The 27,301-nt window shown below is 42.5% G+C and overlaps 2 protein-coding genes across 3 annotated transcripts in view; one reads left to right on the top strand and one right to left on the bottom strand.

Annotated features, from left to right (window-relative positions):
* Positions 1-11,573, bottom strand: part of nav2a (neuron navigator 2a) — a 412,350-nt gene extending 400,777 nt beyond the window's left edge. Inside the window, 3 exon segments of the mRNA XM_037796117.1 lie at positions 9,363-9,858; positions 10,704-10,790; positions 11,394-11,573. Coding sequence (XP_037652045.1) covers positions 9,363-9,443 — 81 coding nt within the window. The 5' untranslated portion in view covers positions 9,444-9,858; positions 10,704-10,790; positions 11,394-11,573.
* Positions 11,574-14,096: 2,523 nt separating this feature from the next.
* Positions 14,097-26,526, top strand: e2f8 (E2F transcription factor 8). 2 transcript variants are annotated; one of them, XM_037758185.1, is made up of 14 exons: positions 14,097-14,422; positions 15,576-15,636; positions 15,723-15,968; positions 16,073-16,226; positions 17,285-17,599; positions 17,834-17,995; positions 19,752-19,889; positions 20,058-20,273; positions 20,374-20,455; positions 21,341-21,836; positions 22,039-22,305; positions 22,402-22,537; positions 23,381-23,724; positions 25,717-26,526. In XM_037758185.1, exons 2-14 carry the CDS (start codon positions 15,583-15,585, stop codon positions 25,882-25,884), a joined length of 2,778 nt encoding a protein of 925 aa, XP_037614113.1. In that variant the 5' UTR covers positions 14,097-14,422; positions 15,576-15,582; the 3' UTR covers positions 25,885-26,526. The 2 variants fall into 2 exon arrangements, with proteins under 2 accessions (XP_037614113.1, XP_037614121.1); XM_037758193.1 differs by lacking the exon at positions 14,097-14,422 and adding an exon at positions 15,021-15,229.
* Positions 26,527-27,301: the final 775 nt, after the last annotated feature.

Here is a 27,301-nt window from a genome sequence, read left to right as displayed (position 1 = left end):
AAGGCTTGTCCAACGAGGGTGGGGAGAGGGGGGGGGGGGGGGGGGCACAACAAGAATCTGCTGCTGGAGGGATTACACATCCAACCTGCCATGAGAACACATCCAACCTGCCATGAGAACGCCCAGGAGGAGCGGGAGGAAGTAGCAAGGGAAAAGGGTGACTGAGCTACTGCCTAGGCTTAGCCTGCTGCCAACTGACAGTGGATGGATGAATGGCTGTGTGCTGGTGTGTGTGTTCGCACACTGGTTCCCAAACTAGGGGTCGGGGTCACCAAAGCTTTGCGGGGGTCACAAGGCCTTCTTGATTTTTCAGAGGTGTAAGACAACTTTTTTTAAATATATATATACAGTTGGCCCATATCTCAGAATTGTATTCATTTCTGTGAAGAAAATTAAATGAAATTGATAGTTTTAAAGTTTGGATTATTATTTCAGATATAAACAGGATAGGAGCATGATAAAGAAGGTATATACACAGAGGCTTCCCTCTCTGCTAAACTGCCTCGTCCTGCATTAGAAAAGTACCCAGTTAAAACAACCAAAGAGCTAATAGAACGATGGCCAATCATCAGAGAGAAGGAAAGACTGGATTTGTAAAAAAAAAAAAAAAGCAGCCTAAGATTGTAAGATTGTTTAAAAAAGAATAAAATACATTATACAGACTCTGATGCAATATTCACAGAGAATAATTTGCTCAAAATTCATCTAAATCATCTTGATTTACACAAACTTCCTGCAGTTATTGCGTTCACTATTTGGGTTAATTGTACAGTTTATCAGTTGTTCTGTACTGTTATTGTAATGCATTGCATTTAATATGTATAACCATAAAATGTGTCACTTGGTCAGGGGCAGGGGTGAAAGTAGGCCGGTACGGTCCGGTACTCCGTACCACTAAAATACTCAGTACCGGTAAACAGTACCGGGAAGAGGGGACAGCAGCTGCCTGCCAAACCCACATACAACCCGTCATTCACGATCACATTTCCAACAAGAAAACACATCTGCTCACATCAGGTCAACATGCAGCTAGTTTCCTCCACCAACCAGGTTCAGTTTGTCTGTTTGTTTGTACACGCATTAAGGTCTTTTCAGACAGGGAGAGACACTCCGCCTGCGTACTCGCTTGGATCCGCGAGGTCTGACTTCGCTCCTCATGCAGACAAGCGCTCCGTGAGTGAACGCCAGGCGCTCTGCGTGGCAAACATGGAAACGGCATCTGTGCACAACTGTAGGCTATGTATCCCTGCCGTTACAACTGTGTGATGTATCAAATATCCCTAATCACAGCTCCATTTGTTGGCACGTGGCAGTGCTGTTTCACTTTCATTAACATTGGGAGATTCACGTGAATGACTCCTTAAGTACGACCACTCTAAACTTGAAAACATTGAACATTTACAAAACACTTGAACATTTACAAATGATTCTGCAGCACTTTCACCATTTAAGTAAATCATTGAGGCATTGAATGGTGTGTTCAGGGATGCATGAAGCTGGGGGGGGGGGCTAGTAGTACCGGCAAGAACTTCAATCTACTTTCATCATGGTCAGTCTATTCAATGATAGAAAAGGGCTGTGTTAGCATGCAGTACTTCAAACAAACGTAATACCATTCTTAAGTTTGATAACTTACCGTCTTCAGATCATTTTAACATTCTGATTTGAACTCACCATGTGGCTGACTGTATTTCCTACCATAATAACAATCACTTTATGTCTTTCTGCGTGTTTGAGCCGTGCATGTGTCTACTGCTTCAATAAACAATGAAAAAGAAACAAACAAACTCTTTGTCAGTTGGAGTATTGACAAACCAGTGTCCCATCATGTCCCATTATTGGACCGTTCCAGGGCTGGAAGTCACTAAAGCCTGGCAGTGAAGAAACTGTAAACTAACAAGGCCTCTCCTGCAGAGTATGAAGTGCATCCTGAGGTTCAGGATTAAGTCCATCTAGTGAAGGAAACAGACAAAGCCATGTAGGATTTCCCAGTCATCTGTGTCTCATACCTTATTATGAGGCTGTTAGAGGATGACTGCAGCAGAGCACACGTATCCACTGTAAACACCTCATTATCCTACAGAACCCCACCCAACCGTATCGAACGCCTCTTAATGAGCAGTCAGAAATGACTAGAGAAAATAAATACATCATTTCCAATGGTTCTGATTGAGCAATTAGTGTCAACTTCCCTTTCATCCTCAATGGGTTAAATCAATATTGGATTCCATTACAGAGTGCTCTCAGTCACCTTGTGAATGCCCTTCGTCATGTCTATCAGACGCTAGAGGAAGAGGTTGAGATTTTAAAAACATACGGCTTTCGTACTGAAGTCTTGCACATTTTTTCAGTCAATGTTCTCCTGATTGCCTGTTTGAGGCTCTTTCTCAGGAGAACAAAGTCTGGTTTGTGTTACGGCACTGTGGATAATAAATAGCATTGCTTTCTCACCAAATATGTAGGTAGCTTTAAAACATACAGTAACTAAGGTTATGTCAACACTGTCTGCCCAGTATTCAACGTTAGTGCTGTAAATCTGTACTGTATCCACAACACATCGGTGTGAGGTCAGGATATAAATCAAACAGCAGCTCAATAACACACAATTCAGTGTGTTTCATTAGCGCACACTCAAGAAGCAACCAGGCAGTATGGGAGGCAGGGATATGCCAACTGTCCAATATGCTGTTCAGACATTATTAATCAAAGATCAGCTCACGGCTCCTTTTATTTGACTGCGCTCCAATAAATTAAGCATGCCTGTCTAGACCTGGAGTTCACAGGTATTTAAATCATTCCAACATCATTTCACGTGGGCTCACACAAATCTGTGATACAGAGGAGACGCAATGCATGAATTAGAAATGATGAATATAATGAAGTATATGGTGCTATTGTCAGGTGAAATACAACTTTTTAGCAACTAAGAATGGCAACCTCTTTTGTCCGATTTACAACACTAGATTCTTGAGGTTATACAATTACCTGACTATAATGGAAGGAGCTAAGATCCTGCCTCAAAGAGTCACACTTCTTGTTTCATTTTGTTGACATACTGTATTTGAGTCAAAGGTTTTTACTGAGGGAATTTTGGATAACTCTTTTTATCATCCATAAATCAGAAAATACCAAAACCGCCATGTTTTTATGAATGAAATGTGCTATAAATCCGGCTATGAATGATATATGAACAAACCCCCGAGTAAAAATCTTCAGAATATAGATAGGAATGAGAGTGGAAAGTTTGGTGGATGTGCGTGCTGCTGTAGTGGAGATTTCTGGCTCAGAGTCTGAGAAAAAACTCACTTTGAGAAAATAAATACAATACATTTTGAAGACACTACAGGTGAATAGTACAGATATCACCATGAGACATCCCCAGTTGATTACTTACATTAAGACAATTATTATTGGTATTAAAAGTTTTCTGAAACTGTATGTTTAAATATGGAAATGAAGCATTATCTAATGCTAAATTTGGTGAATTTAGGAGAAATCTACAGATGCAAATAAACAAAGTAGTAAAAGAAACACCTAAATGTTTATTTTGGATCTTTTCTAAATCTCAAAATTGACCAGTGCATGAAAAATGATGTTTTTGCCTGTAGTGTCTGTAGTGAAGGTGAGATCTGTTGTAGAGGTTACCGTCCCCTAAAGGATCATCTGATTAGAATTTGAATGTGATGGAATTCCCAATAATAAATGGTTTGATTTTATAGTAACCTTTACACTGTATCCATGGTTGTGCTGATGGGAAGGTCCATTATCTGGGACCTCATAGTCCGTCGCCATAAAGTACTGCAATCACCTGCTTTTTCTTGGAAAATCAAACATGGAAGACAACAAATGAACTTTTTAAAGCGGTGATTAGGGATGAAAAACCGAACCGTAAAAAAAAAAAAATGCTTAGTTACGTACAAACTGAACTGTTGCACCACTATTAAATAAAAGCCTGCTAATTATTTGATGAGGTGCCAGACACATAGAAGAGGCAATTATTTGAACATCTGAATAGGCCTACTTGATCATTAAGTAGCCTGCCTTATATCATGTATAAAATCAGTGTTAAGCTTCGTATCATATAGAAATATCATCTCTTTATATATTTTGGAGCTGGTTATGTTTTTCTTCTCTCTAATGTGTAAAACAAAACCGAACCGAAACCGTGACCCAAAAACCGCAACACAAAACCGAGCCGTGGGCTTGTTGAGCTGCCACTTGTGGGGATATTATGGAAAACAAGAATAGTCTTATTTCATGTGGATTTTGCAGTTGTAGATTATTTAGTGCTATTAAATCATGAAGCTGATACTCCTCACAACTTTCTGACAAATTATCATTTGAACAATCCATTCTGAACTGTGATGGTCAAACCGAACAACTTTGGATGTTGTTGCTTCACAGATACACATTATAAACCAATTTGTCTCAAAAAAACTCCAACTCCCAACTTCTAATGGTTTGTTCAGTGTTGGTGGAGGTTTCCAACAGGTTCTGAAAGGGTTACATCCCATGTGATTCCCATCCTCCAGATACAGCTAAAGGAAGAGACATACTGTACATCCTTAATCCTTTCTTTATAACACTAAAGATCCAATCTCATGTAATCTTAGTCCAATGAATATCAAAGAACTACAGATAGACAGGTATTTTGATCGTAGCAAAGTCTGCAGTTCTGCTCCATCAAACACTGAGCCTGTATTCACCACAATACAATACATCCCTGATTCTCCTCTAACGTAGGCCCATGATTGCTACTCAATGAACATTAATATATAGAGCTGGGGACATGTGAGGGAGTGAATCTACAAAAGAGAACAAAATCCAATTACCTCCTGCTGCGGCGACTATCACATACAGGATCTTGAACTCCCGCAGCCTAGGTAACTGTCGGGGGACACTGAACCTTGCTGCATGGATGCCTGAGGTAATTCTCCAACAATGGGAGCCCGTGTGTCCACGTTACTACCTCAGTGCTTTCAATTTATTTAAGTCGGCTGATGTCCATTAAGAGGGAAGGTGAGTATTGGCTCAGTCTGGCACAACCTCTCTTCCCCGGAGAGCGCCGGGCGTCTGGCCTCGTCTGGTCTCCGATTGATGATGCCGCCACACGTCTGCGGCTGCAACCCAGGCTCCTAATGAAATCTAGACATGTCGCTGCTGATAAGTCATCGAGCATGCAAAGGGCAAAGACTCACTTTATGAATGGTATGAGGGTTGGTTACCATAGCAACAACAATGCAGACCAAAAACAAAACTGGTTGTGGTGTGTGGGATTTCATGCTGAATCCAAACACTAGACAGGAATGCTGCTCAGTGTGTTACTTAGCATCAAGAGAGGCTCTGCAGGCTTGAAAATTGGAAAACAGCAGCTGGGACTTTGGTCACATCAATTAATATTCATGTTCTACATAATCCCAAGTGACTAATTTAACACACCTGATCAAATCAATAATTTACAGGGGGAGGACAGGAAGGAAACCAGAAGATGGAATAAACCTTCTTACTAAATCTGATCCCTGGCTCACCTCCGGTACGGCAGAGGTAGCAAAGTCCAATGAATATCCACACCACTTGGAACAGAACCAGACGTATTAGTGACCCAACTCCAACATACATGCTGTGACCTTAACAGCTGTCCAATCTACAGCTGCCCTCGAGCCCAGATGAGTTCACCCACCTTAGCTTTGAAGTAGGGATGCACAAAACAGACTTTTTCAGTCCCGATACTGATACCTGGCCTTTGGGTATCGGCCAATACCAACTACCGATCCGATACCAGTGTTTAACAAGCTGTATGCCTCACTGTGTGGAAGTGACTGGGATCTTTCTTTTATGTGTAAAGCAACATCAGGCTTGACTTAAACATTACTTTCCTAACAAATAAATACATAAATATAAATTTGCTGAATTGTTATTTATTATTAAAATAATAAATCATACAACAGCAACCTGGTAAAAAAAATCTTCAAAATTAACAGGAATTAGGGCGCCTGGGTTAGCTCGGTTGGTAGAGCGGGCGTCCATGTATCAAGGCTTGGTCCTGACCGCGGCGGCCCGGGTTCGAATCTGGCCTGTGGCCCTTTCCGCATCCACTCTCTCTCTCCCTCCTTTCCAAGACTCTATCCACTGTCCTCTCAATAAAAATGGAAAATGCCCCCAAAAAAATAACTTTAAAAAAAAAAAATTAACAGGAATTACAATACAGGTGTAAACCGTTTTAATGCAGCAACAAACTGGTCAAAACTTTAACAGGAATTAAAATGTCAGTATTTAATGTATATAGTATATAAACATAAAACTGACTTGCATAGATCGGCCTCATTGTGACCGATACCCGATCCAGCTATTTGAGTCAGAATCCGCCTAATATCCGATCCGGTATCGGGTGCACCCCTACTTTAAAGCTGCAATTGGTAACTTTAATAAAAAAAAACTTTTTGTCATATTTGCTCAAACTGTCACTAAATCCTGATTCTGACAGTAGTGCATGAGACAGATAATCTGTGAAAAAATCTGGTTCCTCTGCCTCCTCTTAGTGCTCCTAATGGAATTTGCAAGATTCCACCGCGCCCGAAGAAAAACAACCAATCAGAGCTGAGGAGTCTCTACAGCAGCTGTCAATCACTGCTCGTGAAGCTTGTGAATTGCGATCAAACGGTCAAACTAGGCAGCACTGATCAAATATGAATCAATATTCTGTTACTTTAATGCCTATTTCTCTCCTCAGATGCTTTCAGAATCATATTTTAGTGTGCCGTTTAGCCGTAAAATGAGAAAGTGTGCTCCGGCCGGCAGGCGGCAGAGATTGCGTTAACCGAATATTTTCCATCACTGACTGAATTTTTTTTAACAATGATGGAAAAATCTGAAGGTCGTCCTTCATTTTGACTGGAGGCCTTGGAGCGCGGAGCGGAGCGGTGCCGGTGCAGAAGGAGCGCATGCTGCCGGATTTCCTCCCAGTGAAGCGAGTGCCTGCAGGATCGGGAAATCCCGCGTTTAGAGAGCTGGTTATTCCAGTCTCCAGTGTGGCAGCAGAGCGCGGTCTTCAGCCTTCAGAATAAAAACGAAAACGGCCGTGAGAAGTCGTCTGTCCGAGGCAAAGACTACAGAAAAAAAAACCTCCATGATAAAATGAAGACTAAAGTGGTCTGAATCAACACAGACATCTATTTAGACCGAGCACAGTCGTCGCCTGGTGTCTCCGTCCCAGTCTATCACAACCGCACACTGTCAGAGTCAAGTGAAAACCTTGTATCTCCCTAATGCCAGCTCATCCAGAACTACTGCAAGAAAAGAAACCAGGTTTCTGAGAGGGTTCATACACCCAAAAACCTGTCATTTTGTTTTTCAACTCACAATCCTTCATCTGAAGTCAAACCATGGAAATCAAGGAGTTACGAGGTTTGCATACAACAAAAGCACTACATCAACATCATGTGGAAAAATGCAGAGCGAAGCTGAAAGAGGGAAAATGAGTCACGGTATCAAGTAGCCCATCAATCTTAACACAGGCCGCTGAAGTAATTCTACACAACCACAATGCATCAAAGAAGACTTCACAGACGCCACGATGCTTTCACTGACTCTTCGGTTTTCAATCAATCCAGTTTGGCGTCCTTTGACACCTGAGCTGGATTTCCTGAAGAAAGGTCAGACTAGGTCACAATGCAATAGTACAAATATTTAAATCTCCTGACAAAGTAAAGGCATTTGTGTTTTTACAATGAAACAAACTGTTTTGGATCTTTTCTTGTTGATCTAAACGGTAGGGGCGTAACGGTCCATCGATCCGGATCGATGTATCGATTCAGTGATCAACGATCCAATATCATCCATGCAAAGTGAAAACATCGATACATATCATCATCTTTAAGATACACCTTTATTTCAAAATTCCCACAGCACGTCTGTATCGCCATTTCCGTCCAAGCGCACGTCATTCCTAAACATCCAAACAGTGCAAGGACGCAAGGACGGCTGCCGAACATGAGCTGACGTGGAATCAGGACGAGGAAACGAACGGCGTTAGTGAGCGGCGTTAGTAAGAGGTGTTACAGTTAGGGGTGTAACGATACATTTTACAACGATACGATGCGATTTCCATGGTTCCGATATCATTCAGGACGATATTTGGCTCATCTAGAGCGATACGATACGATACGATTCAATGATTTGAAATCGATACAGTAACTTTTTTTGCCAAAAATTCCGTCAGTGTGACTGTGAAATAAATATGTGATACTGGACAGACCAGGTCAGGATTCCTCAGTTTTTCTTGTATGGGAATCAGGAATAAATTAATTATGGATATAAATAAGTAAACAACCATTAATGGCAAATACATACAGCTTTTATTTGAAAATAATAAAAAGTGCAACTGCAGGACCTGCTGATTCAGTTCTCAAGATACAAGGCAGTGCAATATTTAACAAAAAAATATAATAAACCAACTTCTATTCAAGTTAAATGAACAGTGGTTTAACCTGCTGCTTCTATCCTCATCCAAACGCCCGTGTAGACGTGTACCATTAACAAGCGGCGTCGGTGAATAAATGATCCAGCTCTTCCAGACCCGAGCCAAGTTCCTGTGTCTTGCTTGCTACCTGCTGGTTAAAGTGAAGACGGGGTTTGCCCTGAAGTTAGCAACAACTTCAGCTCAGGCTCACTTAAGGTGGACTGTTAAGGTGGACCAGCTGTCCTCATTTTACTGACAAGCCGCTCACCAGCACTGACCAGCACCCAGACCTCCAACAACGGTCTGGTTTTATTCTTTTTATTAAAAACAATACTTTGTTTTTCATTTAGATATCTGGAAGAGCCCAGTCATAAAATTGTCAAATCATATTTGAATTGCTTTTTGTGAGTTGATATAAATGTACCTGATTGTCTTATATGGGCATATGATATCGTCTCATATCAATGCAGGCTCCTGAATTGAGTCAAAATCGTATCGTGGTAGACTTTCTGATATCAGCAAATATCGTATCGTTGTTTAGAGAATCAATATAATATCGTAACATGATGAAACTGGTTACTTACACTCCTACTAAATGTACAATTTCAAAGACTTTGAGGTCTCTAAAACCATCATAGACACTGATTTATATATACCAGAAAATATTTCTTACAACATCCACTGGTGCTCAAGAGTAGCCAAATCTGTTTGTCCTTTTTACCAAGTTCAGTAGCAGCAGTTTTGCTCATCGGCCTCCCATGCATCAACCTATCCAGACTCCACTGTCAACATTCAAACTCTACATTCGAAGATTGCTTGTCCACTCACGCAGCCTCATGTACTCTCGAGCCGCCACAAAACACAGAGCAGACATGTAGATAAAGAGGATCAGGTATTGACTCACCCTTTTCTGGTCCTCCAAGCCGTGCTGCACAGGTTTCCTCCTCGGGTGCTGCTGTGGACTAGCCTCTGCTCCTGCCTCCATCTTCCCATTAGTGAGTGAGTACTCAGGCTCTCCCCACAGCTATATATCCAGACTCGTAGGGAATGAAGGGAAATACCTGCTCAGACTATTAAAGTCCCCTTCCCACTTGGTTCCCAGTTGTGGTGCATGAAAGTCAATCCAAAAAGAAAAGGAAAAACTGTCTGTCCATCAACTTTGCTTCATGAAAAAGATGAAACCCAATCTCTGGGAGGATCCAACCTCGGCCACACGCCTCGTCTCAGTCATATCGTCTCTTGCTGATTTCTCTTTCTGGCCCGGAGCGAGCATCAGGGCAGAAAACGGGAACCTGAGATAACCAGGACTGTCCTCTCTCCCAAAACTATCACCGCTGCCATGGAGATATGATCTTGATGATCATCATGATCCTTTCTGCTGCCCGAGATTAAATCTGCCACTGAGAAAAAAGAAATGTGGGCAGGTTTCAGTTTCTATGCAGGCAAGTGAGTTCAGTTTTCCAGCAGGAGCATCCACCAATATCAAAAAGACAATCAACAAAATGTCCAGAGAAACCGGAGATGTGTGAAAGCTGGTGTCCCTCACAGCTCAAAGGTCAACGTTGTCTCCTGACAGTGAACAGTGTTGAAGCAAAGGCTGTGGTGTCAAAGGGACACATATTTATCATACAGACATCCTAAATGCAGCCGTATTCCCAGCAGATAAACCACATCTGATGGGAGATATGTTTGAATTATTTCAAAGTTCCTCCTGACTTGCAAAGTATCTAAATGTTTCGAGGTACCATTTGTTTCTATTGCATCTAGGAAACAGTTTATTGATGGATGTAAATGAGTTCATCTCTCAACAAACCGCCAGCTAACTGCTGCAGGTGTGAGCTGTTCACCACTAACACCGTGAAAAACACTTATTCGAACATAATAACCAACTTTCTTTGTGTGAAAAACTTGCTATCGTGCAACGCAGTTCTTGCAAGTTGTAGTAAACACGTCGTCTATTCAGTCTACACCTGACAACAGAAAAACACGAACTGTAGTTAGCCTACAACCTGGAGCAAGTTGTTTGCTGAGGGTTTGAGCTGCTGCAGCATCCCTCCAGCAGAATGTGCGTCTGTGCGCCTGACAGCCTGCTGCTGCTGCTGCTGCTCTCAGCTGTCCACTAACTGGTCCTCCTCCATCACACAACAACAATGACTGAGTGACTGAAGCAGGAGGAGAAGGAGCAGTCCCAGAGCAGTCTCTGTGGTCACTAGTGATGCTCGTCCCGCACTTCTCTGTCTCTTACCTTCCCGCTGGAGATGGTCCTGCCTCGTGCACAGCGCTGCGCGTTCCTCTGACTGCGAGCGGAGCTGCCAGCTGCTGCATTCACGTGCTGTCGGACAAAATAATATTACCACTTGTCATTTCACGTTTTCTTTGCAGCAAAACGGTTTTCACATTTTAAAATCTGCTTTAAAGTAAGTTTTTACCAATGTGCTTTTAAGTGACTTTTATTTAATTTGCCCTGAGGCTGTTTTGGTGTTTTGGTTTTTCTAAAAAACTTTGTGACATTGTTCTGAAACGTGCTGCATAACATTTATTATTAGTCTATTTTAGGAGTGAGGAGAAAGAAAACGTATTTTTCGCTGTTGTTAGACAGTTTTCACGTAAAGATAGCTGTCACACATTTTACACTAAGGAAAATACATGCTGGATCTGTCATTCCTCCGGCAGAGCTACAGTATAAAGCACAAAAAACGGGCTTGTTACACCTATACACTCTTATCTCTTATACAGAGGTCACATTTCATGTATGTGATGTATGTGACAATTGAAATAAAGTTTTATAATTATATATTAACCAACATACCCTTTGCTTAGCCAAAGGCAGATATGTTTAAAATAGTTCTACCTTGACTGTTTTTCTCTGATATTATGCAGGCAGACTGGCTCCATCTTTAAATCAAATCCAGTAGAAACCCTGTACTGTACTTACCCGGTCGGAGTGGGTGCTTTAATTTACGAGGAGCCTCTGAAGGCAGCATCAGGGTCCCACTCGCTCTCTCTCTCACATCCGTAACATTACGTCACTGGATGCTTCAGGCTCCGCTGTTCTCTCCCAGCATCCTTGAAGGCGCCCGTCGGTTTCCATGGCGACACCCGGTAAGCAGGGCTCTACCGCCACCTAGCGGCCAAACACAGACCCAGAGCCACTACAGCTGAACACTGAACTGGAGTCCAACACTAGAATTAATCAATTCACATCAGATGATCTATGAGATAACCATGGCCCTAGCTCGGACTACCCTGTCATGATTTAACATGTCTTGATTCATTTTTGTTCAATCATTTAATTATTCACTTCACTAATTAGACTTTTTCCTGCATGTAAAGGCATGGTCTCATTTGATTCAGTGTTTAATAGGAAGCAGTCTTTCACTGCTCAAACAGCGCAGTGGTGGAAAATGAAAATAAATCTTCTTAAATGAGAGCTGAAACAATCAGTCACCTGACAGAAAATATTAATTGGAAATTTATCAATTAATGTTTCAGGAATATTTCAAGCAAAAATATCATAGGCCCACCTCACCCATCATATCCCACCTTCTCCAATGGGAGGGTTTTTTCTTGTCTTGTATTTTCTGGTAATATATCATAACAAACTAAATATATTTGGCTTTTGGACTGTTGGTCAGATAGAACAAGACATTTGAATAAGTCACCTTGTGCTCTGGGATTAACAAGAAAATACTCAGCAGATTAGCAGAGCTAACATTTGCTGTTGGGTACTACTGTATGCCCCTTCCCCCCCCCCCCCCCCCCCCCCCCCCCCCAGTTAGTGCTGATACTGTAAACATACAAAGACCTTAAGCAAACAATTATATTAATTTGGTTTATATTATATTTACTGCAGGCCTGTAGTCTGGTTATAGTGTGCATCTGTGCATATAAACATGAGGCACGAATCACAGCTGTCCTAAACTGAAGAACTAAAATGACAAGGGCAGTTTCGCTCCGTCTTTTATCATGTTCCCTACATTCTTAGGCTACTAAAAGAAGAGAGGTAATATATAAGTAATACATGCATGAAAAAAAATGCAATACCACAGCTAGACTACCAGTCATGAATGCAACTCATTTGATTAATTTCACTAAAATACAATATCTATATAGAACTACCCTTGTATCTTATCTTGTGGCACTATCATGTTCAGGGTCCCTGAGTCAAAACCTATTTTTAAGACCTTTATTATTGTGCTCACATTGTACATATTCCAAAATAAAGTTGTGTTAGTTGAAAATACACAGAAAACCTGAAGCCATGAAGTACTCCTCCAGCACATGAGTAGGCCCACTGGTTGGTCTAAGTTAGTAGTAAGTTACTGTATATGAAGCTGCCATGTGTAGTCTGCTGTGCCAGCATGCTACTTGTCACATAGCAGCAAGGACGGGGACATTTAGGGACTAAGCATTAGTTCCCATAGAACAGGGGCGACACAGGAAAACCTGGCTCCCTGTAGAGCAACGGCTGTGCTCTCACTGCAGTCTGAGTGAGCCTGAAACAGAGCTACACTTCCTCTCCACATGTGAGAAATATAAAAACATCAGGGAAATATAATTTAAAAAAAATACATTTCAGAACTAAAGGTTTTCTACAGCTCTCAGATGAAGACAAATGATCTGTCCTACTGGGGGAGGACACTAGGAGCTGTGAGCTGGTAGCAGTCTATGTTGCTGCCTGCCATAAACTGAGGGACAGGAACAGGGACATCAACTGAGGGACAGGGACATAAACTGAGGGACAGTGACAGTGACATAAACTGAGGGACAGGGACATAAACTGAGGGACAGGCACAGGGACATAAACTGAGGGACAGGGACATAAACTGAGGGACAGGGATAGTGACATAAACTGAGGGACAGGGACATAAACTGAGGGACAGGGGCATCAACTGAGGGACAGGGAAATAAACTGAGGGACAGGGACAGTGACATAAACTGAGGGACAGGGACATCAACTGAGGGACAGGGACAGCTGTCTGCACCTTGTTGTTGTTTGTTTGTTAGTTTGCTTTGTTTCCTGTTGATATTGTTGTTCCAACAAATTTGGACTTGTTATGAGTTTTATTTATTTGATTTGATTGATGTTAATGAAATGTAACTATTGTAAATTTTCATCATTTGAATATGCTTTGGTAATATGTATAGTGTTACGTCATGCCAATAAAGCCATTTGATTTGAATTGAATTGAATTGAACTGAATTGACTAAGCATTACATGATCTCTATCATCTGAAAATCAAAAAACAGCAGGTAGTGGAAATATTGTACACAGCCTTATTAGAACTGAGCCACGTGAAATATGTGCTTATCAGCATTATTGTTTACAATGCTGTTGGTGTATGGGATATTTTGTGTGCTTGCTGCACATTTGCCATTGGGTCAATAAGGGCACAACTCATTTTTGCTCAAGTCCCTCCGATAAACGGTTAATCCAGACATGCTCCCTGCAGGAATACCATCCTAATAATATGGGACATTACTAAACAGAGATTACATTTACAGCTGTGAGCAGCCTGTAAAGAACTACTGTAGGAAATGAATCATCATTTTCATTTCACATTAAAATAACTCATCATAATGTGAATCTAGAGTGGAGATGAAGACCCCATGTCCAGTATGTGGTATGGTCTGGTCTGGTCTGGCCTGGCCCCGCCTCTCTCCCACAGGCAGGAAGTGCGCGCATAGGGCGGGCCCATGGGCGGGCCAAATGCTGCTGGTCACCAAACTTTACCCCTCTGTAGTGAAGTTGACCGAGAGGCCTCCTGGTGCTCCTGACTCTGACTAGCAGACGGGAACAACTCCAACAGCTTGTTGGCTGCGTTAGTCATCATTCTGCGTGGAAACGTGTGCTGCTGAAAGCACCATCTCAGAGCTCGGATTAGAACACATCAGGGATCCACAACACATCACGGTACCGGGAGGATGGGACGGTTCACCTGAGCGACGTCTTCACGGATTACGGTGAGTCTGCGCAGATCTGTGTTTTTTTTAGATAGTTTATGAACCTGATCTACCGGAGGAGGATTCATAGGTTTCATTTAACTGCAGCTCTGGTTTCGGTGCCTCCTCTCTCCTCTGTATTACCGGCTTCACTTGCTGGTTATGAAACGTTCACTAACGTCGCTGCTGGGTCTGTTAACACGGAGCCGTTGAGCTGTCTGGATTCTCCGGTTTGACGGTTTTAAAACTGTTTTACTAACGAGAAGTAGACGGTGCTTGCTTGCTGCTGGTGACGTGACACAGATGTGTTTATATGTTTATGGGGGGAACTGAACGCTTCTTCTTCACGTGACCTTATTATTGCAACATTGTCCGGTAGTAACGAGTCACACTTTGGTCACAAACGTAGCAGAGTTTAGAGCGAGCCGCCGCTGTTACCGCCGCTGTTACCGGAGACACGTTCCGCGCCGCTGTTACCGGGGAGACGTCTCGCGCCGCTGTTACCGGGGAGACGTCTCGCGCCAAGCATTTCAAAAAACTGTTTACCTGCGCGGGACAGTCTCTCCACTTCCGCTACGCTGCCTCGGGCGGCGCTCCCATTGGCTGCTTCCGACAAAAAAGGGCGGGACCGCTGCGTCCGTTGGGCCCGGCGATTCGATGGAACGCACGTCAGTTACCGCCAATATAAATCTGCTGTTTTGATTCGATTTAAATTGATTTTAGTGATTAATAATATTAATTTGATCTGGAAAGACGTGAAGTGATCTCATCAAACCATCGGTCCATAGTTGAGCTCTTCTTTTATCGCGCTGTTTCACTGAAGAAGCGGTAAGGATGTTCCTCCGAAAGTATGTGGAAATGAATGAGCACCGTGTATTAATGTAGGTCAGCTAATAAACAGGTTATACGGTTTCAGATCGATTACTGCTCGTTAATACGGTAGATCAACTACGGTAACAAAGTAGGACAAACTCCACAAGTTTGAGTTTGTTTGTTGGAACAGATGTTATCTAGGATCAGTGAATAGCTGTTTCTTTACCCGTACTGGTGGAGCATATTATACGTGTTTTAATCAGATGTCAATAGTTGTTTGATACCATCACTGAGCTCAATCTATCACTATATTGCCAGCTAACATTAGCTAATACTATCCTTATGACATTCTTCTGCTAAGGTGGAACATGTCAAGTACAGCCCTGGAATCTCAAACGCTGACCCAGAGATCACATTCAAAGGTCAGTACGGACAAACATCTGTATTTGATATAACATGCTTGGGCTTGTACCTTTAAACATTATTCTGTTCTCCTCTTGCTGACTAGGATGATGGCTTTGTAGCACCCCAGGTTCCAGGAAATACTCCAAAGAAGTTATCAGGTCCCTGTGCAGTGTCAGTGGAGAACCAGCTGACCATGGGTCCCCTCACTACACCGAAAAAAGGAAGGGAAGTAGGCTCTGTTGACCCCTGGACCCCAACCTCCAACCTTAAGATGCTCATCAGTGCTGCTAGTCCTGACATCAGGAACCGAGAGAAGGAGCTGTGCATGGACGGTCTTGACCCGTCACAGGTACTTAAAAACTTCTCATTAACACACGAGAGACACTTTCTGATCAGTCGAGGTGTTCAAATGAATACATTTCTTATCTGTTGCTGTCTGTTATCTTCCTGTAGGACACAGAAAATGGAGAAGAGTCAGAGAAAATGATCAGCAGGAAAGAGAAGAGTCTGGGTTTGCTCTGTCATAAATTCCTGGCCCGCTACCCGGATCACCCAGACCCTGCCCTCAAAAACTACATCTGCCTGGATGATGTGGCCACTGAGCTCAGTATGTCGTCTCTATCAAATATTTGTTGTCATTTTAACAAAATCAATTCTACAATATCCATCTATTAAGATCGCAGTCAATGTCAGATATCAGGGCAGCAGCTAATGGCTGCTTTCAATTCTCTTTGACCTGTGAACTGTGTTTCTGTTCAGTTCATATTTTCATTAGAAGTTACCTACTGGAGCCCAAATATTTACAAATTGCTGTATGTAGTAGTTGTCGCATATTAGTAATAAAAGGTTTCAATGTATATTTAGTTTTTTGATAATCATAATCACGATATGCTTTTGTAATAACTGCAGTAATGCAAAAAAAAAATACAAATAATGTGTGTATCACATGTAAGTCGGCGTTACATGATATCATATCTCTGAATATCATATCAGTAATTTGGGACCAAACTAAATTAAACGCTCAAAGCTGATTTTCAAATATTTTCCAAATTGCTCATGAATTAATGTCTAGTTTATTCTCATATACGCAAATATGTGAATTTGTGGCAATGTCACATCATTTAACTTTATAAACAGTTTGAATTTCTGCAGTGCGATCAGTTTCTTTGTGATACTAGTTCAGTTATTAACTAGGGCTGTCAATCCATTCAAAATATATATATATATATATAACATTTTTTATCTGTTCAAAATTAACCTTAAAGGGAGATTTGTCAAATATTTAATACTCTTATCAACATGGGAGTGGACATATGCTGCTTTATGTAAATGTATGTATATACTTAATATTGGAAATCAATTAACAACACAAAACAATGCTAGATATTGTCCAGAGTTTTTCTTTGCTAAAATTTAGCATAGTTTGGAGCATTATTTAGCCTCCTTCCCGACAGCCTAGTATGACATGGTTGGTACCAATGGATTCCTTCGGTTTTTGTAGTTTTAAAACTGAGCCCGCTATAACCTCAGAAAGATCGATTGCGTTAATGCGTTAAAAAAAATAGTGGCGTTAAAAGGATTTTGCGTTAACGCGTTATTATCGCGTTATCTTTGACAGCCCTAGTATTAACTTTGCTTCGTGTGTTTTCTCTCCCGCCTGCACAGGTGTAGAACGCCGGCGCATCTATGACATCATGAACGTGCTGGAGAGCCTGCACATGGTGAGCCGTTCAGCCAAGAACCGCTACACGTGGCACGGGCGGACCAAACTGGCTCAGACTCTGGCCATCTTGAAGCAGGTGGGCGAGGAGCAAAGGTACGGCCAGCAGATGCTGCACATCCGGCAGCGTATCCTGGACAGGGAGTTTGACCTTGACGGGGAGGAGAAGGAGAACGAGGAGGTGGTGGAGCTGGAGAGTGGGGAGCAGGGACTGAAGGAGCTCTTCTTTGTGGAGCTTCCAGGAGTAGAGTTCAAAGCAGGTAAGAAGCTTGAGTGCTGTGTATCGTATTTTAGTTTCAGTATTCAGGCTGGCCTTTTGGTTATTCCTGGGTTTCCACAGGCATTACATATCCTTGAATATAACCCCTTAAAGTTTACAAAAGTTCTTCATAAGACAGAAAATTAAAATTTAAACAAAAGTGCTGTAAATGTTTCATTTCTTGGTTTTGTGGTGCCGTAAGTTTTTATTTTTATTTTCCGTTTGTCCTGTCCAGCCTCGGTTAACAGTCGGAAGGACAAATCTCTGAGGGTGATGAGCCAGAAGTTCGTCATGCTCTTCCTGGTGTCTAATCCTCGCGTGGTCAGTCTGGACGTGGCCGCCAAGATCCTGATTGGAGAGGACCAGGGCGCAGATCAAGACAAGAACAAGTTCAAGAGTGAGTAGAGAGCCTGCCAGATACAGTGCGTTTCTCACTGTTATGCAGGGTCAAAGTAAAATGATGCTGGTGTGTGATTTTGGATCTCATCTTGGAAAATAGTTCACATTAGGCTATTTCTTTCACTGCCAGCTTGTTCAAAATGTGTTTGCTGTCAAATGCAGTGTGTTAGTATCAGATCGTAGATGTCATTTTAATGTGTGGATGTTATAAAGTTTGTCCCAAGACCTCAATATGTTTGTGGATACAGTATCTTCCTAATGTGAAACTTTCATGCACTGTAAAGCCGTTTAAATCTTTTTAAAAGGTCTAAACAAAATACATTTATTACCTGTATACCATGATTAAAGTCAGTATTGTTATATATTAGGGCTATCGATCAGTTAAAATATTTAATTGCATTTAATCACATGATTGTCCATAGTAATCATAAATTCATTCTTCATCTGTTCAAAATGAACCTTAAAGGGAGATCTGTCAAGTATTTAATCCTCTTATCAACATGGGAGTGGGCGAATATGCTGCTTTATGCAAATCTATGTATATATGTATTATTGTAAATCAATGAACAACAATGACAGATATTGTCCAGAAACCCTCATAGGTACTGCATTTAGCATAAAACAATATGCTCCAATCATAACATGGCAAACTGCAGCCCAACAGGCAACAACAGCTGTCAGTGTGTCAGTGTGCTGACTTGACTATGACTTGCCCCAAACTGCATGTGATTATCATAAAGTGGGCATGTCTGTAAAGGGGAGACTCGTGGGTACCCATAGAACCCATTTACATTCACATATCTGGAGGTCAGAGGTCAAGGGACCCCTTTGAAAATGGACATGACAGTTTTTCCTCGTCAACATTTAGCGTTAGTTTGGAGCGTTATTTAACCTCCTTCGCAGTCCGCTACAACCTAAAAATCACAAGTTGCGTTAATATGTTAAAAGAAATAGCAACATTAAAGCAGCAGTAGGCAGTATATGTTTGGCATTATTGGGCAAAAATTCCATAATAACCTTTCAGCATATTGTAATTCAAGTGTTCTGAGAGAAAACTAGACTTCTGCTCCTCCTCATGGCTCTGTTTTCAGGCTTAGAACATCTAGCCCGTGACGGGAGACTTTGACCAATCACAGGTCATTTCATAGAGAGAGCGTTCCTATTGGCTGTACTCCGGTCATGTGACCGTAACCTGGCATTCCTTCAACAGATTTCACAATGGCGGCGGCGTCACAAACTTTCTCATTCTACAGCTAAACCTTGCACTACAAGATGATTCAGAGAACATCTGAGGAGAGAAATAGGCATTAACGTAACATAATATTGATTCATATTTGATCAGCGCTGCCTAGTTTGACCGTTTGGTCGGAGTTCACGAGTGATTGACAGCTGCTCATCACAACTGCTCGTTTTCCTCCGGTCTGTGAAATCTTGCAGATGCCGTTAGGAGCACCGGAGGACACAGAGGCACATGATTATTTTCAGGTTACCTGTCTCATGTACTACTGTCACCATATAGCGACCGTTGTATAAAAATAACTTTATTTAATCATATTTTCTCCAATCTCGCCTACTTCAGACTTTAAAACAAATTTGAATAGAAATGGTCATTGTACACATTCTCATTGTACAGCTGGATGCACAAGTTTTAGATGCAGGTGCGGTGTCATGTGTTTTGATGTGCTAGTTAGAATATGTTGTGCTTCTCTGTATTGGCAGTAGATAATGTTGCTGTTTGTTTCATGTGTTTGCAGCCAAAGTGCGCCGGCTGTATGATATCGCTAATGTGCTGCGGAGCCTGAAGCTCATCGAGAAAGTCCATGTGACAGAAATGAGGGGGAGGAAACCGGCCTTTGAATGGGTCGGCCCCGAAGAATTCCCACAAGTCAAAGGTATCACCTGACCTCTTTTCCCATTTACTTTTTATTTACATTTTAGTCCACATTACAGGGGATTCAGGGCCGAGCATCACATTTATATTCATGTTTAAGATACAAACTATTGTGTGTTAAATTATTATCTCCTAGTTTCACCGACTAAACATTAAACGATTGTTTCAGACTTGGAGAACTCCACGTCCGAATGCTCTACCAAGAAGAAAAGTGTACTGGAGTCCCGCGCGTCTGTAGACAACTGTGCCAAAAAGCTATTTTCATCGCCCGGGGCGAAACGCAGCTTCACCCGGCACCCCTCCCTCATAAAGCTGGCCAAGAGCATTCAGGACGACCGCCGGAAGATCAACTCTGCCCCCAGCAGTCCTGTCAAGAGTTCCCTCAGTGAGTAGACAACATGTTTCTTCACTTCAGACAAGGTTTACTATTGTGGAGCGTGTTTATGAATGGCGTGATGACTCATCTTTTTCTCTTTTGTCTTCAGGCGACTCATGGAACACTGACTTCCCAAACAAAATGGCCCAACTTGCTGCTATTTGTAAGATCGAGCTTGACCAGAAGGCGCCGTAAGTTTGGTTCCATTTAGAGTAGACTGTTCAACCTAAATGGTTTGGGGTTGTTTAGGGCTGCAACTCACCATACTTTTCATTGTGGATTAATCTGTTGATGATTTTCTGGATTAATTAAATGGTTTAGTTATTAGTTATTTGGTCTAGAAAATGTTAGAAAATGGTGAAAAATGTCAATCAGTGTTTCAAAGCCCAAAATGACGTCCTCAAATGTCTTGTTTTGTCCACAACTCAAAGATATTCAGTTTACTGTCATAGAGGAGGAAAGAAACCAGAACATATTCACATTTAAGAAGCTGCATTCAGAGAAGTTTGACTTTTTTTCTGACTCAAACCAATTAATTAATGATCACATTTATTTATTTCGATAGTTGACAGATAATGAATCATTGCAGCTCTGGGTTATTTAAATGAAATCTGGTGCGTTTGTCTGTTAGTGGCGTTGATGGGGGATCAGTAACAACATCGCTGACCACCTGAAAATGTTTTTCTCAGTTCACTTCCAAGCAGACTGCCCTCCCTGATCAGTCACTGGATTATGTGAAACGGATAAATGACACTTGAAATAATTTGATATGTAAACTTAATAAATTTAACAAATCCATCTGCTCATTATGGCAACCATTTCCCCCTTCATGTGTGGGGTCACACTGTACTGAGGATGCAGGCTCACTGGTCACCAAAAAGATCCAAATAATGAATTAGCTGTCAGCTTGGGATTCATTTTTACAACTCTGGAGTGGTTTTCAAACAGATGAAAACTAGCAGCAGTAGATCATTCAATGAGAACCATACTACAGGTTCAGCTCCCAGCCTTACATTTTATAATACGGTCATTATAGATCTCTAGAGTGTTAACTGAGAGTCCTGCTTCTGTTCCAGGACTGGAGCTGAGGATCCAAAGCCTGCTGCTGCTGTGAGGCTAGAACCGACCTCCTCTGTTTCAATGGAACCGCCTCAGGCACCGCTACTAACTCCAACCCAGGAGACCAGAGTCAACACTACTGTCCACCTCACCCCCAACACGCCGCTGGCAGCCCTGCCCGCGGGCTCCGTCGCCTACATCCCCGCACAGTGTTCACCCCTAATCCCCGTCCTGTTACATCAGCCGCGTGGGAGCGGGCCCTACGCCGTGTATATGCACACTTCTTCCCCCAGGCCAAACCCTCTGGCCAGGCCGCAGCCGACCAGCCTCGCTGTGCGCTCTATGACCTTTGAGGATAAGACTGGGCAGAGCCCGACGGGCCAGTGTGCAGCGAAGAGCTGGCCGGCCGTCAGGGCGTCAGACGTCAGCCCCTTGGCGCTCAAACGGCTGCGATCAGATTCAGCCTTAGAGAGTAGCCCCTCCAAAGCCAAGAGGACCGACCCCAACTTTAAGGTAAAAAATAAATCAACATACTTTCATATAACAGTCTGATTAATTAATGTTGAGAGTGGTTGGTCTTTTGCAAATTCCTCTAAATTATAAATGTCAAAGGGCAGGTGGTAATTAATCAATAAAACTGATGTTTAAAATACAAATTCACTTTAAAAATATGAATGTTATTTATTTCTGACATTCTGTCCCCCTCTTCCTGTAGGACGCTTCTCCTAAGCTGTGTGAGATCCTGCAGGCCCGTCTGAAGACCCGTCGCGGCACTCAGCAATCGAGCCGGTCCTCGCCTCGCGCCCTCCATCTGGACCCGGAGTTCGTCAACACCCCCGGCGGTGCTGCAGCCAGTCAGACACTAGAGCAGAGTTTGGAGACCTTTCTGGACAGAGAGGACAAGACGGCGAACTCCGACAGCGAGGCGAGATTAACACCGGTCAGAATCGTACCCTTCACGCCAGGACAGCTCCACGCCGAGGTAAACGCACAAACCCGATGCTTACCGGGCTTCAGTTAACGCCAGTAAGGCTTTTGATTTGCAGTATGTGTGACATTTATTTTTCTGCCTGTCCAGACTTTAGTCCCGGCCGGATACCTGATCCCGATCTCCCAGCAGTCCCTCATCGGCTACAGGGAAAGTCAAGATTCAGGGAGAGAAAGCAGCAGGGCTTCAACTCCCACTTACAACATCTACCAAACACCAACTGCAGGTAAAGATCGGTCTCAACATGTTGGTTTGAGGACTTGTCTTTTGTTAAAACCATTGTGGGAAATTACTGCCAGTAATTCTTTTCATATCAGTTAATCTGTAATCTGATTACTCTTTTGGTTGATCAGATCAGTTGATTTGTCCAACCAACCGTCTGAATGTACAATGATATAAAAGAGAGAAAAATAGCAAATCCTCACTCCTGATCATCTGGAACCAGAGATGGTTTTTCTTGGACAATGATTTAAAACCATTAATTCATCATCGAAATTGTTGTTGATTAATTTTCTATAGCTTAACTAATCTATGAATGGTCTAATCTTTTAGGCATGGACAATGATTTTTCTCTACTTTTAGGGCTTTTGCTTTTCGTTTGTTAAATTAGTCTTGGTTTTTCTTGATTTTGTGTTTTTTTAATAGCTCAAAATTAACTTACTAATAATTAGGGGTGAAAGAAAAAATTTAATATCGCGATATTACGTTTTGTGATACTGTATCAATTCTCAAAAACACCATATCGATTTTTAATTAATAGTTTACATGCAAAGATGAAACCAGTCAATACTTCATTTGCAAAGAGATGCTCCCTCTCAGAGTAGAGCTGTGATGTTGGATGTTACAGAGTAATAAATGCAGATCCCACTGATGTTCTTTTTACTAGGACAGTTTTCATAAAATGTGATTTTAAAAAAATTGCAATATATCGCCTTACAGTATCGCAATATATTGAATCGTAACCCCTTAACGATGATACGTATCGGATTCTTGACAATACATCGCCCTACTAAAAACTAGATTAGAGAAAGCGTCTACTGTTTTAACTGTTTTATTTTGCCATTAACAGGCTCCAGAGCTGCCCTAGCTCAGGAGATTACACCCACCAGCCTTCGTCTTCACAGATCAGCCGCTGCCTCGCCACACGCCATCCAGCAGGCCCACCGCCTCCACAGCCCCAGCCCTGCCATCCTCAACTTCACCCTGCAGAACCTGGGTCTGATCTCAGGCTCCAGCCCAGGGAACACCTTCGCCGCCCCCCAGACTCCAGAGTGTGCCAACACCCTGTCCAGCCCACTGCCGGGCCCACTGGCTCTGCAGCAGAGAGGCATGGTGTTCATCAAACCCGTGTCCCCTGTGCCTCTCCAGCAGGCTGTGTCAGGGCAGCCAATGGCCCTGTTCAGTGTACAACAGGTAAAACCACTTGTGTTTAAACAGTAACTTCACTGCCTTTTATTCTTTCAAATGAATGGGACACTTTGAACTAGAGATGCACCGATTGCAGTTTTCCTGGCCGATTCAGATTTTTTTAAAAGTCTGACCTGCCGATCCGATTTTCTTTCTTTCTAAGAACTATTATTGACAGAATACTCAAACAGTTTTGTAACTTTTCTCATGGAAAATTGAAATTCACCTTACCTTCTCTCGCTCAAACAAACCTCAAAATAAAAGTGCTCCAGGTTACTGGACAAATCAAATCCAACTGAACGTGAATTCAGGGTTCCTCGGCAGTATGGAATATGATTTTAGTAATTTCCACGATAAGATAAGTATGGAAAAAAGAAAAGAGAGAATAGAAAAACATTTGTTTCCAGAATATTGCCTCTATTCTGTTTTCTAAAATATAAAATTCAGAATTTCTAAAAGTAAATTGATCATACAAGCAGAGTGTTTTCCATGGTGTTTGGAGCAGCCAGTACAGCCACAATGTGTACCACTGTGGGCCAGAGCAAGCTTGATGTCGTTGAAAGCAAGGCGAGAAGTAGGCTATGGCGTGGGACTGAATTCACACTCCTACACAGAGCTGCCCCTACGCCTGTACGTCACACCCAGGGCCAGAACGACCATATAGGCCAACTACGCAGTTTCCTATATGGATATCAACTATTCATTATGAGTAAAATAACAATAACAACAAGGGATGTCCATAATTAACCGTTTAACCGTTAACCAACATTAAGCATTTTAACCGATTAACGCTATCGGTTAAAACGGTTAAAAGAAATATTAATAATTAATTAAACAGCTGAGCGGCTCGTCACTTTAAGGAGAAAAGCTGGTCCCCCTTAACAGACCACCTTAAGAGGCGGAGCCGGAGTTGCAGGATACAGGAAGTCGGCTCCGGTCTCTGGCTCTTTTGAGTGGAGTGGAGGAGTTGTAGTTTCGCAGTATTTATTTACCAACAAATAAACTGAACACACACTGCTACACCTACGTTCACAGCTAGAACGCCACCAACAACCTCACACTCACCACCAACACACACACACGGACACTCATTAAAGTTACGTTGCGCTGACAGACTGTATGTGTGTGGCGGCGGCGGCGGCGGCGAGCAAGAAGCCTCCGGCAATGCTAGAGCTGCTAACGTAGCACAAATACACACAATGTTTATCGGACAATCGCTATCCTTACGCCGGGCAGACAAAGTGTCGTTAATCCGGGCAGACACACAGCTGACAACCTGCTAAACTAATCTAAATGTGTGGTGGAGACTTTTACTGGGAAAGTGGCTGCATGTCCGCGACACTACACGCAGCATCGTAGCTGCTCAGTTAACGCTCCCGGACGCTGAACTGGAGACTCAGTTGTCTGTTGTGTTCATACACTGCAGCTGGCGCGACGCACAAATCTTGTCGGTTAACGGTTAATAATCGGTTAACGATGGTCGGTTATCAGTTAAGAACATTTTTCAAAATGAGCATCCCTAATAACAATATAATAATAAAAAGTAACCAATAGCAGTAACTGCAGGCAGACAGCACAGAGCGGAACGCTGCCTGTCGGATTGGGTCAATCTAATACTTTCGATACTGAGGGGGAATACGAGAGACCCCTCCCAATTTGGACTGATGTTCGTTTTTGTTGAAATCTGATTGGCTCGGTCATTTCCATCGTGAACGTGACGAACTGTGACTAGTGATCCAGCTCACCTCAGCTTGCCTGGCCAGTCTTGTTTTGATTGAGAGCAGTGGCGACGTGCTGATAGAACCGTGAGGAGGTGTCATCCACTATGAAGTGTGAATGTCTTCAGCATCATCACATTCTCTTTATACCACAACAACTGTATTAGGGTTCAAACTACTGCCCAGAATGTTTCCTCTCGCACCCTGTTCACCATGAGGTCTGTGGATCATCCACATTATTAAGACTACCGTAACTAACTGAACACTGTCTGTTGTCCAGCCTCTGATGACCACCCCCAAAGGGACAGCGCTCCCCCAGCAAAGCTTCTTCCATACGCCGGTCCCCGTCTCCCCCCTGGCTGCCATGGTAACCACCAGTGGACACCTGGCCACCAAAACTGTTTACATCCCTCAGAGGAAGCTGGACGTGGCCACAGAGGACTCCTGAAAGGAACCCCTGTGATGACTGTACATTATGTATGTGTGTGTGTTGTGGGTGGGTGTCTTTTATTTTCTGTCTGGTTAGCATTTTACAGTATTCATTACCTCTGAACATTTCACTTCATTCTCATCGCAGCCAGCTCTAAAGCAGCTTCGGCCCAGTGGACACATTTCAAATCAAGTTCACCAGAAACTCATGAACACTGTGGTCATGAGTAGAAGTTGTATTTCCAGGACTAAATTTGCATAATTGAATGGAGGAGCGTTAAATATTCTTGTTGATTTCTTTTTTCTTTGTTAATTTTCTGCTAATGGGGGTGATGTGAACACCAATTTAAAAATCAGTGCTGTAAAGAGCAACACACTTAACGTAAGTCAGATGAACGTTTTGACTGAAAGATAAGTTTGATTGGACACATTGTTGATGGATCATTTTGTCTCTAAGTTAAACCCAATGAGACGGCTTTTGCACATATGTACATGTTGACTGTTAGCCCTGTCCAAATGGACTTGTGAAGAAGATGTTAATGTTTGTGATTCTAAGACTAATCAGATGAGTTTAATTTATAAGGAAATGACCTTCGTTTTCTGACGTCCTGCTAAATGTAAAATGCTAATTGAATTTTAATACATTGTTTTCTATGAACATCATGTGATGTTGGTCTGTGTTTTCGTTTCACAACTGTTGGACTGTAATTAGAACAGACATGAGGTCGCTACCAACAAATATTTTCATTATAGACTAATGTGTTGATTACTTTTAATCTATCAGTGTTTAGTCTATAAAGGAAGAAAATAGTGAAATTTGGTGATCTCAGATGGGAACCCAGGGTGATACCTTCAGATTGTTGTGATGAACCAACAGTCCAAAACCCCTAAAGACGCTCATTTACAATGATGAAAAGTGGCACTTTGTCATGTTAAGAAACAGGGACAGGCAAATGTTTTTACCATTTTTCCTTGATAAATCACTTAAAGGGACTCTATGTAAGAATCAGAAATGTCTTGTTAACAGCGACACCTGGTGCCGTTAAGTCAACGGAAGTTGGCGTCCTGTTGCTCGCGCTTGTGCTCGCTCTACATAGACATGAACGAGCATCGCTCAAAACAGAGAGGAGACACGTCAGCTAAAAGCACAATATCACTCTATATTTCAGCTGCTTGGCAGTAATGTTAGCTGACCAGACGAAGGTCTCTCCATGAATCACTGCTGATACTGTGTTTCTTGCCTCAGACTTCCGTCTTCTGCAGTGTGTAGTGTGCACGCATGCACGTGAGAGGTGGAGCGAGTAAGAATGAGCGCGGTGTGTGAGTGAAGGCAGGCAGAGGAGCAGAGTACAGCAGAGACTCCAGTCCTGGAGACCAAAGCTACGGTCTCCCCCGCGTCCTCCGACCGCGGCCAACACCGTTTAACAGACAGGCTT

This window comes from Sebastes umbrosus, chromosome 2 (assembly GCF_015220745.1).
Source record: "Sebastes umbrosus isolate fSebUmb1 chromosome 2, fSebUmb1.pri, whole genome shotgun sequence".
Lineage (NCBI taxonomy): Eukaryota > Metazoa > Chordata > Actinopteri > Perciformes > Sebastidae > Sebastes > Sebastes umbrosus.
Note: the sequence above shows the minus strand (reverse complement) of the source record. Positions and strands in the feature narration are given on the sequence as shown.

Bases quoted from the DNA above. Each gene is read 5' to 3' on its own strand.
- e2f8 (XM_037758185.1), top strand. From the start codon at position 15,583: ATGTCAAGTACAGCCCTGGAATCTCAAACGCTGACCCAGAGATCACAT. The intron at 17,600-17,833 runs GTAAGAAGCTTG...TGTCCTGTCCAG, and splicing joins AGGAGTAGAGTTCAAAGCAG to CCTCGGTTAACAGTCGGAAG. The intron at 20,456-21,340 runs GTAAGTTTGGTT...CTTCTGTTCCAG, and splicing joins GAGCTTGACCAGAAGGCGCC to GACTGGAGCTGAGGATCCAA.